Source organism: Carassius auratus, chromosome 19 (genome assembly GCF_003368295.1).
Source record: "Carassius auratus strain Wakin chromosome 19, ASM336829v1, whole genome shotgun sequence".
NCBI lineage: Eukaryota > Metazoa > Chordata > Actinopteri > Cypriniformes > Cyprinidae > Carassius > Carassius auratus.
The window spans coordinates 485,264-504,200 of record NC_039261.1 but is presented as its reverse complement, the minus strand read 5'-3'; the positions used below and the strand labels follow the sequence as shown (position 1 = coordinate 504,200).

The following is an 18,937-nucleotide window of genomic DNA, read 5'->3' as shown; positions in this document are numbered from 1 at the left end:
TTTGTGCTCACTATAGTCAGTCAATCACAGAAGATGATTTTTTATTTTATTTTTTTGCCATCAGGCCACAGTGAATGACTAATCAGACAATTCATCAAAAGTATTACGTATTAAGAGACTAAGTAAGTATTTTTTTTACCTGTTTTGGACAGTTGGGATATTTTTTAGTGCATGAAACTCTAAAGCAAAAGATTTATTCTCATTAGCACAGTTTGATTTTAGTAACTATTATTATGCTTCTCATCAATTCAATAAAAACACTGTATTTTACAACTGAAATGTTATAGAAATCTAAGAATTTTTACATTATAGGCAAATATAATTTCTGTTTTATAAAATCATTTATTTTGCGATGGAATGACCTGGACATGAGAATCAGTAGTTGCATTTATCTAAAATGATATAATGGTGGAGTCGAGAGGAGCTGACCATTGAAGTGCTTCTCTCCTTCAGTCAACAACTGACACGAAGCACATTAAAATGCCAGTTAATAAAAAATACAGCAACACGGTTATGTTGAAGTCATAAAGTGTATGTTGATGTCTTCCAGCATTATATCTATAATCGCAGATCAGCTGTTCTTTCCATTTCTTCTCGAAGTGTTAGAAACCCAAAGATATAACCGTGTAGTCATTGAGATGAAGCCTGAGCTCTAGTTCAGAGGAAAACTGCAGCAGTTATCAACGGCCGTTGTGAAATCCTTTTCTTAGTAGCGTGTTATACTTTATATGAAAGATATTTAAACAAAGACACACTGTTTACTTACAGTGTAACGGCAGATTTAACCGAATAAATGTTTATTGACCGGATGGACCGTTGACTTTTCTGTTTGTTGCTATCAATACTTTACAGTAACATGCTGTAATACTGTGCAAGAGTCTTGATATGATATCAGTTTATACTTTTCTTCACAAAACTTGCCATATTTCATTCCACAATCTAAAGAAATCAACTTATATTTTCTTAACATAAGAAATTCCATTCTTGTTATAATCAGCTTAAATTAAAACAGCAAAACAAATACTACCGTGATGCATACATTCTTAATTTAATGTTTTATTTGCATTACTTTAATGAATGAGATATTACAAAGCAGGAAAGTCCTTAATATATTTTCTTCAGATGTTCCTGACAGGCTTTTACCAGAAATATAACATCAGTGTTAAATAACCTCTGAATGCTTGCACTGAAAGATACTCTGGACTCTGTACAACAACGTCAACTTTAATATTGGTGAGGAAATACATACACGGAACAATCCTGCCAGAGGCTCATGCTGTGACTTCATTTGACAAGAATGAGGAAGCTCCAAATAAAACCAATTTACAACAGGAAGGCAAAGAAGATACACATTAAGATTCATTTTTGTCAAATCATGATGCTACTTGAGCCAAGGGAAACAACAACAACAAAAAATATGCAGGGAAAGAAAAAACAATTGAAATGTGAATTTAAATTCCATCATAAAATTCACCCTGTATCTCTACCCTATGTGTCCCCATCCCCCCATCCCTCCCAAAGCCCCCCGCCCCACCCCACAGACGTCCGGCAGGCAGCGGCCGGAGGAATTATGTGGCGTAGCGTTTGGTCCACTGTTTGGCTATCCTGTCGTGCTCAGGTCTGTTGGTTGTGTACTGCGTGGCGATGCTTCCTACCAGAGGATCAGCTGCAGAAGAAGACAGGTCAAAAACACAATCAGCTGCTATCTACAGTCAACACAGACACAATGTTGAAGGGGTCATGGACGGAGAAACCAAAATTCCTTTGATCTTTTGACATATAAGAGGTCACTGTACTATAAAAACATCCTGTATGTTTCAGAACTCAAAACTTTGTTTGTATTGAAGGCAGTCTGCCCAAACCACAGCTTGTAGAATTTTCCACTCTATGATGTAATAGTGTGGATAAGCTCCGCCTCCACAGAAGATGATCAATGCCTGATTCTACATCACTGCCAGTTTAGCCCCGCCCACAGATTCCTTATCACTACCAGTTAAGCCCCTCTAAGATTCATCACTGCCAGTTTAGCCCCGCCCACTTATTCGAAGTCACTGCCAGTTTAGCACAACCCACAGATTCTCACATGTAGTGTTTACGAGAGAGGAGAGTCACTAATTAAATGATAATCTTGCTCCAAAGACAAGATGCTGTGCAGTCAGTGCCAAGTTCTTTGCATTGCCTTCTTTCCCAACATTAGGAAAGAGTGGATAAACTTGTCGTCAGTAAGAACTCACTTCATTATACCATGGATTTGTTTACAAACAAGCACAATTTGATGCAGGATTTGATGAAAAATATAAACTAAAAGACGATGCTGTGCTGAATATTTCTACCCAAGTTTCTAGTCCATTTAACAAGTTCCATTTTTTAACTGTCCATATAAACAATATTGACTTGTAGCCTAAATGATTAACTAAAAATCTGGTCAACAAAGTTCTTTATTTGAAGCACAATTCTACAAGAAGGTAACTTACTGAAAAAGTGTTGATGCTTAAAGTGCTTCACTGAGCTGAATATAAAACTTAAAACATCTAAATTAAGTGTTTTAAGGGCTTCAAACTACTTCCAAGGTTTTGTTCAGCTGTATACTAAGTTTACTTTGAGCTTATGTGCAACATTAGAGACTAAGCAGACCCCAGCTAACACTCACACTAGGAACGTTTCTAATTTAAATACACAATACTGCAACAATGATCACAAAACACTTTTGGGTGAATATCCATATGAAATATATATTGAATTTGAAGCCACCCTTTCTGCAATGAATGAGATGTATTTTCCAGAATATAAGTTGCATTTCTTTCTCATGCGAAGCATCCTGTGACTTACATAATGTGATTTCAGTCAAGCATTCGAAACATGCAAAGCACGCATGTTGATCTGTGCCAAACCAGTGAGGTACAGGAGCACAAGTTTCATTTGATAGCGCATTTCCCACAAAACAGTACTTTCACTTTCAATAAATTGGTTTAGGCTTGCCGTTTTGTTGTTGTTTTTGTTGTTCGTTTTTATGAATGTTGTTTAAAATGAATGCCAGGATAATCTGTTTTATGCTAATATCCTTCATCCCGGTTCGGTTCAGAATACTGTAACTTTAAATAATTACATTTTTGAAATATAAATATATATTTTTTCAAACAAATTAAATATTAAAGAACAGTAAAAATAATGAATATGCTATAAGGTGCATATATTTAGCTAAATTCTCTTCTCTAGAGTTCATTTTTCTAGCTGATTATTGACTAATGAGTTTTTGGTCACAGAACAGGTTTTCTTTTTCTGAAGTAAACTTGACAAGCTGGTAATTTATATTAACAGGATACGATTTCAGCAAGAGTTGTACTCTCTTTTAAATGTCTTTAGATGTCCATGTTTATTACGTCCTGAACGTGGTATTAAAGTGGAGGACATGATCCCTTTAATGCAGTGTAACAGATCTAAGTGAATGAAAACATAACGTAAAGTTTTACGTCTGAAAGTGCACCATGTATTAAGTGATTGTCTCTCAAAAGAGAGTAGACTGAATCATTGAAACGAGTCGTTTTTAAAATGAATCTCAAGCGGTTTCATGATGTCAACATGAAACATTAGCTCATTGCCCACCTGATGGCCTGTTAGTGTTGGTCTGAATGAAAATGATAATTCATTCTTTGCCACTAGGTGCCACTTTTGAAACTAAAAAACTAGCAGTTTCCCCGCTGTACACAAAGCAGCACAGGAGGGGTTTGGAAAAATGAATAGTTGAGCGAATAGTTTGGGAGTTGAATAAGGTAAAAATAAAAGACAATGAAACTGTTTCTTGACCTTTCATGCATGCCAATCTGTTGTTGGGGACTCCCAAAACCAATATATTAATCTTTCATAACATAATAGTGGCACTTTAAAACTAAAATGCACTAGTATAAACATAGCCTTAGGTGCAACTTATTTCCTGCAAAATACAGTAATCGCATGTATTCAGGGCTCAGAGAGAAATCATTTTAGATATAAAGGAATTCAAATAGCTGAGAACCGAGATGAAGAGAAAGATGTGTGCAGTATCATACATGAGCACGAGGCGGCTGTATCGATGCTCACACCTGTAACTGCTCTGCTTTGGTCTCGGTCACACAGGTGGAGCTCCAGCACACTGACAGACACTGGAGCTCCAGCCCAAGACCGGCTCGATCACACCCGACTCTTACCTGGGTTACAGTCTGTGAGCAGAGAGCAGATGGACAGCAGCACTTTGGAGATGGTGAGCGCCGGGCTCCAGTTGTCCTTCAGGATGTCCAGACAGATCACTCCCTGACTGTTGATGTTGCAGTGGTAGATTCTCGTGCGAAACGTCACCTGAACACACCAGGACAGAGCAAGAGTCGTTAGGAGAAGCTTAGACAGTTGAAAACAAAAACTTCTTATTCAACAATTCTTGTCCACGTCACCCTATAGGGCCATTTTGGAGAGCATCACATGCATAATGTATGCTGTTCTGTCACCAGCACTGTACGCTGATACGCCGTGTCCACTTTGATCTGTAAACAACGCATCCACGTACATATGTTCACATATGTGATACTCTCCAAAATGGCACTATAGGGTGACGTGGAGAAAAATAATGGTTGTATAAAGTCTTTATGTTTTTTTTTTATACAAAAAAAAAATATTCTTGTAACTTTGTAAAATTACGATTGAACCCCTGATGTCACATGAAATATTTTAACGATCTTCTTGCTACGTTTCTGGACCTCGATCATGTAAGGATCCTTACCGTCTATAGAAGATCAGAGAGCTCTCCGATTTAATCAAAAATATCTGTATTTGTGCTCTGAAGATGAAAGGTCTAACGGGTTTGAAACGACATGAGGGTTTCATTCATGACAGGATATTCATTTTTGGGTGAACTCCTCCTTTAAGAAGCTCTTGTGTCCACTAACACAGATGTTGAGGTAGTCTTCGTACTGAAAGTAATTAGTTACTCTTATTTCACCTTGTTTATTGGCAAACTGTTTGCTTTATTCTCGTTCGCTTTAAACCACAGGCTTTTCTTATTATAAAGTCTGCACAAAACAGACGATTAAAGATAACAAGTGAACACTGAAAAGCCTCAGCTCATCTAATTATAAGTTTATTCTATTTTTTAATTCCGATTCATTAACTTGGCGATTTAACCATTTAATAATCAAAGTCATCGAATCAGAAATCTGAAAGATTATGAGTCACAGCCTGTCTGCTATTTCTGTTTGATGTTTCACGAACAGGGCAGTCTGAGAGCCACACCTGGCATGTAGTATATTCAATATCAGTCCTATACTGAAGCTGTGTGTTGTGTGCTGTAAAAGTGCTGTAACTGAATGATGACTAAGCAACAGAATGAACAGTGAAAGTAACAGACGCGTGTACAGTTTACCAGGCATGATGAAGAGTGAAAAGAACCTTGCTAAACAAATTAGATGAGTCACATTTTACTTTAAGGTCCAATTCTTGCTATTAAACGATTAATTACGACTTCTGTGTCATACTCCTAATTTGTTGCTTATGAATAGTTAGTAAGTTAAGTTTAGGATAAGGGATATAAAATATGGCCATGCAGAATGTGTGCTTTATAAGTACTAATAAACAGCTGATATGTTAATAATAGGCATGATAACAAGCAACTAGTTAACAGTGATAACTGGTCCCTATACTAAAGTGTTACCAATTAGACCAACTGTTAGTCCATTCATATTCTTTTGATTTCTTTATACAACTTTATAAAAAAAAAAAAAAAAATGACACAAGCAATTAAAATACAGGTATCAATAACTGGAATCTGCCAGTACCAAAAATGAAAGTATCGTAGTCATTATAGAAATAATAATATAAAACAGCTGTTTTCCATGTGAATATACACAGGTGCATCTCATTAAATTAGAATGTCATGTAAAAGTTCATTTCAGTAATTCAACTAATTGTGAAACTCGCGTATTAAAATAAATCCAATACACACTGACTGAATTAGTTCAAGTCTTTGGTTCTTTTAATTGTGATGATTTTGGCTCACATTTAACAAAACATCCACCAATTCACCATCTCCACAAATTAGAATACTTCATAAGACATTTTTAGTGTATTGTTGGCATAGCATGGAGGTTATCAGTTTGTGGCACTGCTGAGGAGGTATGGCAGCCCAGGTTTCTTTGAGTGGCCTTCAGCTCATCTGCATTGTTTGGTCTCTTGTTTCTCATTTTCCTTCTCTGCCATAGCCCATAGATTCTCTCTTGGGTTCAGGTCTGGTGAGTTTGCTGGCCAGTCAAGCACACCAACACCAACTTTTGGTGCTATTGGGCAGTGTGGGCAGGAGCCAAATCCTGCTGGAAAATGAAATCAGCATCTTCTAAAAGCTGGTCAGAAGAAGGAAGCGTGAAGTGCTACAAAATTTCTTGGAAAACGGCTGAATTGACTTTGGTTTTCAGAAAACACAATGGACCAACACCAGCAGATGGCATTACACCCCAAATCACAACAGACTGTGGAAAATTAACACTGGACTTTAAGCAATCTGGGTTATGAGAATCTCCAACCTTCCTCCAGAATCTAGGACCTTTGTTTCCAAATTAAATACAAAACTTGCTCTCATCTGAAAAGAGGACTTTGGACCACTGGGCAACAGTCCAGTGCTTCTTCTCCTTAGCCCAGGTAAAACGCCTCTGATGTTTTCTGTGGTTCAGCTAATTTCTTGACACGTCTGTGTGTGGTGGCTCTTGATGTCTTTACCCCAGCCTCAGTCCATTCCTAGTGAATTTCACTGAAGATTTTGCTTGACAATCCTCATAAGGCTGCGCTTCTCGCTGTTGGTTGTGCATCTTTTCCTTCTACTCCACTTTCTGATAACATGCTTGGATACAGCACTCTGTGAACAGTCAGCTTCTTTGGCAATGAATGTTTGTGGCTTACCCTCCTTGTGAAGGGTGTCAAAGATTGTCTTCTGGACAACTGTCAGATCAACAGTCTTCTTCATGATTGTGTAGCCTAGTGAACCAAACTGAGAGACCATTTTAAAGACTCAGGAAACATTTGCAGGTGTTTTGAGTTGATTAACTGATTGGCATTCCATCATATTCTAATTTGTTGAGATGGTGAATTGGTGGGTTCTTGATAAATGTGAGCCAAAATCATCACAATTAAAAGAATCAAAGACTTTAACTACTTCAGTCTGTGTGCATTGAGTTTAATACACAAGTTTCACAATTTGAGTTTAATTACTGATATAATGAACTTTTCCACAACATTCTAATTTATGGAGATGCACCTGTATGTTAAAATGTTATTTATTGCTGTGATCAAAGCTTGATTATATACTCCAGTCTTCTAAATGTCCTCACTGTCACTTTTGATAGATTTAATGCCTCTATGTAATGCCTAAATGTATTAATTCCTTAAAAAAAAAAATCTTACAGTTCCCAGACCTCTGAATGGTAGTTTCTAAGTGAATTTGGCTGTCCATCCCAGACACTAACTGTGACTATCATGAAGCAAACTCTGACCTTGGGTGGTTTGAAGGGGTAGTCTGGAGTGAAAGCGATGTCCAGGAAGAACACTCCTCCCTCATACACTGAACCTGGAGGACCCAGGATAGTGGACCTCCACTCGTAGATGTTGTCTCCTTTAGGACCCGCACTGACAACAACACAGAGAGGACCATTTTTACTCCGAACAAACACCACAGAAGTAATTTACATCAGCAGAAGATACAATACATTTCTATTTAACCCGATATGACCTTGTAACCTGAAGAGGTGTAGATAATCTCACTGGCAATGATTTTTTTGAATTTTTATAAAAAGGTATAAAAAGATTTACTTAAGTAAAAAAAAGAAAAAAAATCAGTATCATATCATCTTGTGTGTTCATCAAAACAAAGAAATTCATACAGGTTTTAACAACTTATTTTCATTTTTGGATGACCTATTCCTTTAAATTAGTATTAAATGCATCTTGAAGTTTTGTTAATATGATCCTTTCACAGATAAATGTAATTGACATCATTAACGCACACACACAGTGATAAGACTAAGGCTGATTTCAGTAAAGCACTGACTAACTCTTACACCTCCAACCAGTCCATGTGACTGAAACAACCCAAAATCATCCACATATCTGTATGACAGAGTGGAGAACCAATGCAATATTTCTGAATGCATTGGCTTGAACCACGTACACAAACACACAGAGGAAGCAAGCTGTTGGAGGACAAGCAGATAACAGTCAGAAAGCATTCGTGTCCTCAAATGACTGTTACTGGCCTCTATACTGACAGACAAGCAGTGCTGGGGGTAACGCAATTTGCATAAACAGATTACTTTTTTTCAGGTTAATTAGTGAAGTAATGCATTCATTTTTAATTCACAAGAAAATATCGCAGTTACCTTTTCAAATAAGTATATGTCGGTTACGTTGTTTTTCATGTATTGACTGACAGCTCTCCTGTGCTCATGTTGAGATAAATCAAGAGTAAGTGCAGAGAAGCTGTGTGCGCTGTGTAAACGTGATTTCACAGAGCAGCTGCTACTAAACAGAGTCGTTGTTAACTGAGAAGATGCGCAAATCCACATTAAGTTTCAGCATTTTTGCACATCTTCTCAGTTAACAACGGCTCTGTGTAGTAGCAGCTGCTCTATGTGAAATCACACACCTGAGGGAATGGGCTAGTTGCACAAGATGGCGCCGGTGAGCTTCAGCGACGCGAGTGTGTGCGTACTTATTTCCGGTCTTGCGACGCTCGCATTGACTGTAAGGGAAACTTACATACGAAACTTGGCTAGATGTATATAATTAAAGATTTTCAAATTTAACAGCCCATAGTGGTATATCAAAAACATGGGGAAACATCCTCCCTATATTTTGATTTCTGATAAAGCGTTTTATTAACTTTATTTGATAACATAATTTATAACTAACTGTACAATTAAACGTAATATAATTATGGTAGGTTTGCCTTAAATAAAAGATCGCTGTTTGCATTCATGTGTGTTTTTATCTGTTTATTTGTTTTGTGAAAGATCTGCAGCATAAATCATTATCTGTCTACAAGTAGCCATTGTTATTGTTTTGCATTAATTATCAGATTAAACAGATATTAAAAGTCACGTATTTTTTACTGTGTAAAATAATCTTGTGAAAATAACGATAAAACGGACTGATGTATGTGTACAATTGAGAAATGGATACTTCTGAAGATAAATCGCAGCCCACGTCTCACGAGGTAAATATTTAATATAAAAATAATAATAACAATGCAAACATCTTCGAGAAATAAGTATTTTTTACATTTACATATTTGGTAAGATAAAATACATTATATAGCTGTGTATACACACCATGAGATCAACTTTCATCTCGTGAACAATAGTGAACATTAGTGTATTTAATTCAACAGGACCGAAACATACACAGGTTTCAAATCCACTGGCTCAGTTAACATTTGTAGTATAGTGATAATAGCAGTGTATATCTTATTTGCATATGAAGTGATATTATAAATCCTGTAAACATATAGAAGGTAATATTTGGACTTCTCTGGTTCTCTGCACTGACTTTAAGCACAGCCGGAAATACCTACGCACACACTCGCAAGACCGGAAATCCAAGATGGCGGAGATATGCAACTAGCCCATTTACCGCTGATTAGAGAACCGGCTTTACTGACGAGATGCGCATAACGATCAGCCGATCGTGATCGGTGCACACCTAATAAAAATGTAAAGTTTTGAGCAAAGAGGTGAGAAATCACATTTTTATCAAAAACTACATCAGTATGTTTATCAAAGCATAAATCCAGTAAGTCGCTTCATCAACACATCCAAAGCTTCCACAGACCTATACCACTGCCTGGATCAACATTTTACTCTGTAACATTATGCAGTTTTCATTTATATGCTGTCTATTGCTGATCACATTATTTATCATATGCATCTGTTTACATGAGACCGCTCGTTTCTCCGTCCCGTTCACGTTCAGAAGATTTGTTATAGCACCCCCGAGTGTATAACAGTGCAAACACGAAAAGCTGCAAACACTCATCTTTGGTTGTCTTCTAAATGACAAGATAACACATTATTTGCATGGAAAGAGCAGACAAGCAAGCTCAGTTGAGATGAGAACAGGTAATACAAAAGTAACATAACATTACATGCTATGAAAAGTAACTAAGGCAGTTAGGTATTATTAAGGGAGTAACGCAATATTGTAACGCATTACTTTTAAAAGTTACTTTCTCCAAAACTGCAAACAAGAATATAAAATCTAGAAACTTCCTGTCTAGCTGAAAATCAAGAAAAAAAAACAAACACAAAAAAAAAATTGACAACTGTATACTGTGGATCTGACCATGTCTACTTGATTCCCAAATGAACATCTCTTCAGGAATCTGAAGTGTGTCAATATACTGAAGGGGTGCATTAGGTCTTAAAGTGAAAGCAGCCTAATAAAGAATTGTGAAATTCCACTGCTGAGATCATAACCTTACTTCCAGTAAAACATACTTCTTGAAAATGGTATTAATCCATTTTGGAGGAAGAATGCAGGTGGTTTCTGGTTCCCAACCCTTCTGTTTTTTATTATATATAAAAGGCATTGCACCTGCTTGTAGGAATGAAGTAATGCCAGTAACTGGCCTGTTTTCAGAGAAGAGCTGCTATATAACAGTGAGAATGTGCTTACAGTATCTCTTATAAAAGAGACAATCATGCACAGAATAGGGGGAACCAAGTCATTTGCTTTTGGAGAAAGAGAATCTCAACACAGGTGCAAAACACAGTTGAAAGACGGTGGTATTTTTAAAGGTTAAATTACTGATCTGAAACTGCACAGCGGGAACTTTATTCACTGCTTGTATGAAATTTGGCCAAAACATACCTGCTGCCCATCTGTGTTTTCAGAGCAGCACAAATAATCTGACCTAAATGTATATCCCAGGAGGAAAAATTCCCGCCCCTCGGGCGACCGTACTTGGCAGCAAAGATAGACAAGTCCTTCCTGTGTCAGCGTCGGAGCGTAACAGCCATGAGATGAGTGCATCAAACCGCCCCGTGTCATTTCTACCCGGATTTATGCTTCACAACAGCTGAATACAGGCGCACACAGGAGGCACTGTGTGAACACACGCAGTGTTTGGACGTGTCAGGGGTCCGGCACACTGCTGCTACTGCCATTCAGTTCAGTAACACAGGGGGCTTTTCTGCACAGATAAACAGCTCACAATACACATTACTCCAGAGGAGCTGGGGCCATGATAAGAGACTTCATTCTCACTTCTCATTTCTAGAAAACAATAGTGGAATGGGGGAATTTCAAATGACATGATTTATAATACTGCAGCTCAAAGGTTTGTGATTAGTATGATTTTTTTTTTAAGAAATAAACACTTATACAGCAATAATGTTTTAAATGGGTACAAAAACATTTAGAATGTTACAAAAGAATGTTAATAATTTAGAATGTTTTTTTTTTTTTTTTTTACTTTCAATTCATTAAAGAATCCGAAAGGATATTAGAACGAAGTGACAATAACGAGTAATGAATTAGAGTGGAAAATCTAAATTGTATATAAAAGTTATTTTAAATTATTGATACACAGAATAATAATAAATCAATTTCAAAATATCGCCATCAAAAAAAAAAAAATCTTATCAACTCCAAACATTTGAATTAAAGTGTGTTTGTGTGTTGAATTGGTCATCAGTCATCTTCAACTGTAGATATGAATAAAAACACAAGCTGTTCAATCACATTTTTTAAAATTATTATTATTATTATAATTAAAATACGACTTTCTACCAGCAAAAGGCTCTGAATTCTACTGTGCTTCATTTAAGAGTACGGTTGCGTAAATCATAAGCTGGTTTTACACCGCATGCAGTGCATGTTTATTTTGGTGCACACATTAGCAGGTCACAGCATTCACAGTGTGTGTGTGTGTGTGTGTGTGGTGTGATCCTGTGCAGCAGACCTTCAGCACTAATGATAACACACAAAACACTGTTAAAATGCTCCAGAATCATACTGAAAATGTGATTCAAACAACTCAATTGTGTTGGAGTGAACAGGCTTGAGTGAACCACACAGAACATCCTAACAAACATCTAGCAAGAGCTGTTCAGCCATCAGGCAAATATCAACTTTCAGAGGAATTCAAAATCTGTTGCAGCGTCTCACAAGCTTGTGCACTAGATGAGTGTCATCACTTCAGTTGTGAGTTGACTACAACCTGGACCGCTTTGGTCAAGACTTCAAATACGAAAGCCAACACAAGCCTTAGTGGTGTTGCATGTGTTTGGCTTTAGCAAACACTGCTAATAAATCAAGATAAGAGAGAAGAAAGCACTGGCAGGGGAAGAGATGCGACTCTTACGTCTCAAGATAAAAGACGTGCTTGCATAAATGCAGACACATGCGAGAAGGAAAGAGCTGAAGCGTGTAAACAGATGCTAAAGGTGACGAGCGCTTTTCAAGACGAGGTCTGTCAGCTGTGCGATTCTGAGTCAGGTACAATTACCTTCAGATACGGTCACAAAAACACACTTTACAGCGTACAGACATGAAGCTGATAAAGCTTGAGTTTCTGAGATCAGTGAGGTCTGGACGTTCTGACACAGACACGATCGATAACCATACGCAAGATCGGGATGGTTTACCGCAATCTCCACATACACACCAAAAGGAAACATTTCAAATAACAGACAAACACTCCAGTCAAAAATGATCCGATTTCATTTATGACTCAAAGGGTTTTCTGTAGGGGATCTTTCTAACCACGGAAACAATGAAATGCAGTTGTTTTCGCTGCTTCTTAGAAACTTCAGCAGAAGAAACAGGAAAATTAATTGTCTGATGGTAGGGAGAAGAAAAAAAAAACAGACACCATCACAGATTTTGTAATGGTTTTACTGGTTTTAATGGAAACTAAGGAAGTATATCAGTAGCAAAAAAAATCCAATATGGTGCATCCCTAGCTTTAATGATTAAAAGCTGATGGTTTGTAATGTTATTTGGTATTTCTGCGGTGGTTCTATTGTTTTTTGAGCAGGGGGATGTGTTCCAGTATTATATTATAATAAGATCAATCCTCTATTAGAGATAATCGAATACTGACCTGAGAATGAGTCATTTATAATGTGTGCATGCTTTATCAGCTTATTAAAATCTGAACAAGACGTGTCAGATTATAAATAAACCACACTTCTGATCCAATTTGGTCAATTGGGTTTGCATCAAGATTCATGAAGCAGTTCGATCCATTCTGACAGCTCACTCACACACTCCGAAACAGTAACCGAATAGATATTTTTGGATATTTACCTAGGACACAAAACGAACAAATGTTTGTCTTTGTTTTACAGCAATGAAGCTTGTGTGTGCTGCAGATGATGACCATTTATATCCATACTAACACCAAAACACTGGGGAATCCCCCTGAACAGCCCCTGCACTTACAACACTGCCAACATCATATCAATATCACCATACAACTGAGATTTACATTCATGAACACACGCGTAAATATGACAGCTGCAGCCAAAAGAGAGGATTTGTGCACTTCTTCAGAACCCACAAACATATCAAACCCTGGCATTCTTCATATTCTAACTTTAGACAAAATAAGAGTAATCCCTCACTGCTGAGAACACCAGCTGAACTTTGACCTCTCTGGATGTATTTATTTAACAGGGACAGTGCAGAACAACACTGAAGGTTGACAGGTACTTAAGTCTACACTACTGACTTTTGCCTGTTAATAACACTAAATTTCGCTAATGTGACGGCAGCTTTTTTGCTGAAGGCATGAGATCCCACATGCAGCTTGTTTCTGTCTGGTTCTTTACCATCCAAACACTGAGACCCACTAATGCAAGCAGAGAACCTCAGAGAGCTGCAGATCTTTTCCTCACCTGCAGTTCGGCGGCGGGTCCAACATGATGTCCGCCAGCTCCTTCTGAATCCTGAAAGAAGACACATGATTCCCGTGAACATCTCTGAACTCGCACATCCAAATAAAGCACTGTGGCATCGTCTAAAACCTGGCAAGCTGCTTACCTAAACAGCATTTCCAGGCACGCAAATTATTCTAGAAGAGCACGTTTGTTGTGTATTTGATCATATCAGATATGATTTCTGGAGTTCAGCTCTTTCAAAGTGAAAGCTGTTGTCCGAAGCCTCAAAATAAAGAAAGGAAACAACACTGTACGGTATGCAACAAAGTCGTTTACAAATGCAACATCCCGTCTAAGATCAGTCTTCGAATGCAGGATATCCCACAATCCTGTGTGTGCGGTTCTGTGGTCGAGGAAAGGTCATCTGATGACAGGCTAGCAACCAGCAATAATAAGATAAGGCCGTATTGTTCCTCTCAATACTTAAAGGACGGCTCTGACCAAACATTTTCAAAGTTATTTTCAGCAAGCTAATAGTGCTTGTTAATATGAACACAACTGAGATGGCCAATCAAATCAATTTACCGTTTACCGAAGCAGAGCATGAACTCAGCGTGATGCTTCGATTTTAACAATGAAAAAGTGTGGAGTAGGTAGTAAAACATTTAATGTGTGTTAACGGTTTACAATGGACTTGTTCAACAAACAACTGTAATCTCCAGAGATGCAAACCACTCAGCCTTTTTGCTTTTTAAAGCAAATTTCTTAATTTCAAATCAAAAATATAGGCTTTAAAGTAAATTGTGTGAAGTAACAAGAAACATTACCAGAGTTGTTTTTAAACATATCAGGCAAATAATTCAAGTTTTTTTTTTTTTTTTTGATTTGCAAATAAAGTAGATTTTACAATATACTATGACTATTTTAGGTAGTTTTTTTCCTTTCCTTTTTTATTTATTTTAATTAAAAAAGGACCATTATTATCTACCCCTCCCAAAAATCGGTTTGGTCCTTGTCTGATAGAGCAGTTTTAAGAACAAAATCACTTAGTTTTCTTAATCACAGCTTTCATTTCAATTTTGAAACGATCACTGCAGTCATTAAATATCTGTTTAAGGCTCGCTGCTTCAGAGCCACTGAATTCTGTCTGGATCTATAAAACCTGCTGTTGACTTTGGTGCACGGCCCAGGGCTGCTCTTCCCCAAATCATGGTAAACCTAAGGTGATCACAGCTCCACTGGGTTCAGTGGGTCTGCGCTGTACCCGAGCTCAAGATGCTTTCGGGGGTCCTCACCTCTTGGCGCTGGTGGAGAGGAGTTTGGAGGTCTTGCTCATGTTGGCTTTGCTGTCTCTCTTTTTCCCAGATGTGTCCTTCTCCTGCTGCTGATGGGTGGAGGAAGAGGAAGAAGAGGAGGATGAACTAGAGCTGGCACGCGAGTCCTCATCCGACATCCCGATCTAGCAGAAACACACACACACACACACTGATGTGAAACACTGTGTGAATGTAACATATCGACGTGCGCACGTAACACCGTTCAGCTGTAACGACGCAGAGCGTGCAACAATGTAACCGTTGTATCAAGCGATGTGTTTGACTTTTAACTCCAGATCGACAACACAGCGTGAGACAACAACGCATTCCGACTCGAAATAACCGTGAAACAAGCTCTGAACGCCAATCCGTTACACCAATGTAACGCTGATCCCGATCGAACGGAATCCGTTCACGAGCGATCAATGACAAGCGATTAAACCGAAGGAAGCGGAGCACAAACACGCCTCGGTGTCGCGTTCAACAAACTCAAACTTCACTCCAGCCCACAGACGCGGTGAAAGGACGTGGTAAAAACACGGTGAAGGTGTCGTCAGCTCTCGAGGCTTGCAGTTGTTGTCTTCATTTACCGTCGACGGAGAAATGTATCGGTGCCGTTGCGTACAGACGAGAACAAAGGCATCCTAAAGCACCGCTGGGGGTAATATAACAGAAATAGGAGATATATTGTAAGGTTTGAAGGCTTGTGTACCTCTCTTTGTGTCGGTGTGTGTCCGTGGACGCGCGTGTCTCTCAGAGCGGAAGTGCTGCTGCAGACACGCACACCGCGCGCGCGCGCACACACTCAAGCGTCGTTAAAACACGTAATATCAGCACAAAACGCTTCTTGAAGAGTTTGAGTGTCCGTGGACAGTTAACAGACACATGTGGAGCATCATGCTTCATATAGCCCAAATTAACAGCTTTCTAACGTTATTATGCACTCTACACGTCCACTCTATTTAGAAGCTAGACGTCCACTCTTCCCATCTATTTTGTAAACATTAAGATTTTTATGTTTAAATGTATTTATGCGTGTATTTAAGCGCATAAGTTTTTTTTTAAAGTTTATTATTATTACTTCTGCACCTTGGAGGAGAATAAAAAGGTACTGTGTAAATTGATGCCTATAAAGAAGAATAAGAGTAAATAAACGAGTAATATTAGGCAATAAATGAAACTGTCAGGGTGAAAAGACTTGTTAAATACAACAACAGTACAATAAAGGGAATAACGTTTGATAATTAAGCTAATTATTAATTAAGGTGGAAAAAAAATAAAAATTAGACTAACTGAAGTTTTCTGGCACAAAAGGACAGTGGATTCCTATGGATGTCTTCACAAACACACACACACACACACACACACAGAGAAAGAGAGATACTGTTTTAGTGCCATAATCTTAATAAAGGCTTTCTTTTATGCCAAAACCATTAGGATATTAAGTAAAGATCATGTTCCATAAAGACATTTAGTACATTTCCTACCATAAATAAACACATTTAGTCAATACCGTAAATACATAAAACTTATTTTAGTGATTAGTAATATGCATTGCTAAGAACTTCATTTGGGCAACGAGCTATTTTTTTTTTTTACACATTCTTCGATACCAGATTTTCAAATAGTTGTATCTCGGCCTAACAAACCATACACCAACGGAAACACCTCAACCAGACATCAACCAGCTTTCAGATGATGCATAAATCTCAATTTCAAAAGATGGACCCTTATGGTTTTGTGCACACACTGGATTTGCTGTTAAAGCTGTTTTCCAAGTGTTTTTAGAAATGGAGGAAAACGTAATGTATAAATTACACACTAACAAGAAAACTAGTGGGTCACTTTCATACTTGTGTAGAGTTTTAGATACGACTTGATGGCTTTTCCCATAAATAAATAAATGAATCTGTTTTCTGATCTACTTTAAAGAATACAGTATCCACAGTGAACTGCATAAACATATCAAGTGACTGTTTAACACGGTATCATACGATCTTAAAAAAAAAAGGTGCTACACCTTTAGGTGCTTAACATCTGAAGAACATTTCAGTTTCACAAAAGGCTCTTTGTGTCAAAAGAAGGTTCTTCAGATTCTATAAAAAGTTAAAAAAGAGACGGTTCTTTAAAGAACCTTTGACTGAATGGTTCTTTGTGAAACCAAAAATGGTTCTTTAAGAACCTTTTAAGCACCTTTATTTTTAATAGTGTACTTCTAAAATTATAATTGAATTGTATTCCTCTTACCAAAAAAAAACAAATAAGCAAAATTCTTAATGAAGGCTTAAAAGAAAAATGACTGTGGTTTCTAACCGTCTCTCGAATGAGTAATTTCATGCTCCTAGCAGTCAAAAGTTCAGTAGCTAAAACACAAAACCCTGATTTATTCTGGCCAGCAGTGAAGCTGTAGATCTGGACACAGTCTGTGCCATCAACAACAGATACGGAAGAGCTCTACTTCCCTTATGAAAGATTATAAGCCTGTTTATTCTGCTCCCCCGATGCATGATGATAAGCTCTGTTGTTTTTCTCTGTCATTGGTGACCACCAGAAGAGACCTGCAACTCATTCTTGGTCTTTTGGGAAGTGCTTATTGAAGGCTGTGAGAAAAGCTCAGCCTGTCTGGTGTCATGAGAAGACGAGAGGGTCATGATTGTGATGTAAACATGCGGTCAAGTTGCTTCCTTCTTCTTTCGATGACGGTTGTGGCATGATCATCTCCCACCTCATGTGGCCTGTTTTATAGGAAACCCCCTGTTCTTCCATCTCAGGTCTTTGCAGAAACACACACTCAGAGAAAGAGGAAGGTGAGCCGATTTACTTCCTGTCTGTGTGCTTTAGGCTCTGAGGCCGAGTGTCATGTGGCATGCAGGGAAGCGTGCAGAAAATAATCTGATCTGAGTTGTATTGATGTGGGCAGATAGTTTGACTGCTGCTTGCTTGCAGACAACACTCAACTGATGCTCCACATGCACATCTCTTTCATTTCCATTCAGAAATGTTGTTGTGATTCTGTGGACCCTGGAGAGAAGGGAGGACGTGCACATCGCTGATAAATACAGTCATCTAAATGCAAACATATAGTTTACAATACACTGAATACAGAATAAGGTAACACATTATTTTAAGGTGTCCTTGTTACATGTGCTATGTCAATTACAGTCAAGTAACCCAGAGCTAAACCCTAGCCATATAGTAAGTACATGTGTAGTTAATTAAATGTATACTTACACTGTAACAAGGACACCTAAAAATATTCATATTTTTATATATAAATGTATTCTGTGACAGTTACTGAGAAAAAATGTCGTTTACTTAATAAAATTAGTTACTTATGAAAATTTTAATGATTACAAAGGGGATTACATTTAGATATATTCACACACACACACACACACACACACGTTTTTTTTCTGTGGATTGTGGACACTTTCCATAGAGTTCTATTACTTTTACACCGACCAAACAATATTTTCTATCCCTTAACCCAAGTCACCTTTATTTAGCGCTTTAAAAAAAAAATACATTGCGTCAAAGCACTGAACAACATTCATTAGGAAAACAGTGTGTCAATAATGCAAAATGGTAGTTAAAGGCAGTTCATCATTGAATTCAGTGATGTCATCTCTGTTCAGTTGAAAATAGTGTCTGTTTTTATTTTCAATCAAGTCAATGATATCGCTGTAGATGAAGTGACCCCAACTAAGCAAGCCAGAGGCGACAGCGGCAAGG

The 18,937-nt window shown here is 37.8% G+C and overlaps 1 protein-coding gene across 1 annotated transcript; it reads right to left on the bottom strand.

Annotated features, from left to right (window-relative positions):
• Positions 1-1,038: 1,038 nt before the first annotated feature.
• Positions 1,039-16,028, bottom strand: LOC113119091 (ubiquitin-conjugating enzyme E2 E1). Its single transcript, XM_026288281.1, has 6 exons — positions 15,918-16,028; positions 15,185-15,348; positions 13,908-13,958; positions 7,506-7,638; positions 4,185-4,332; positions 1,039-1,666 (listed from the first exon to the last, which is right to left on the bottom strand). The coding sequence occupies exons 2-6, from the start codon at positions 15,340-15,342 to the stop codon at positions 1,569-1,571; spliced, it is 588 nt and encodes a 195-aa protein (XP_026144066.1). The 5' UTR covers positions 15,343-15,348; positions 15,918-16,028; the 3' UTR covers positions 1,039-1,568.
• Between the last annotated feature and the right edge of the window lie 2,909 nt (positions 16,029-18,937).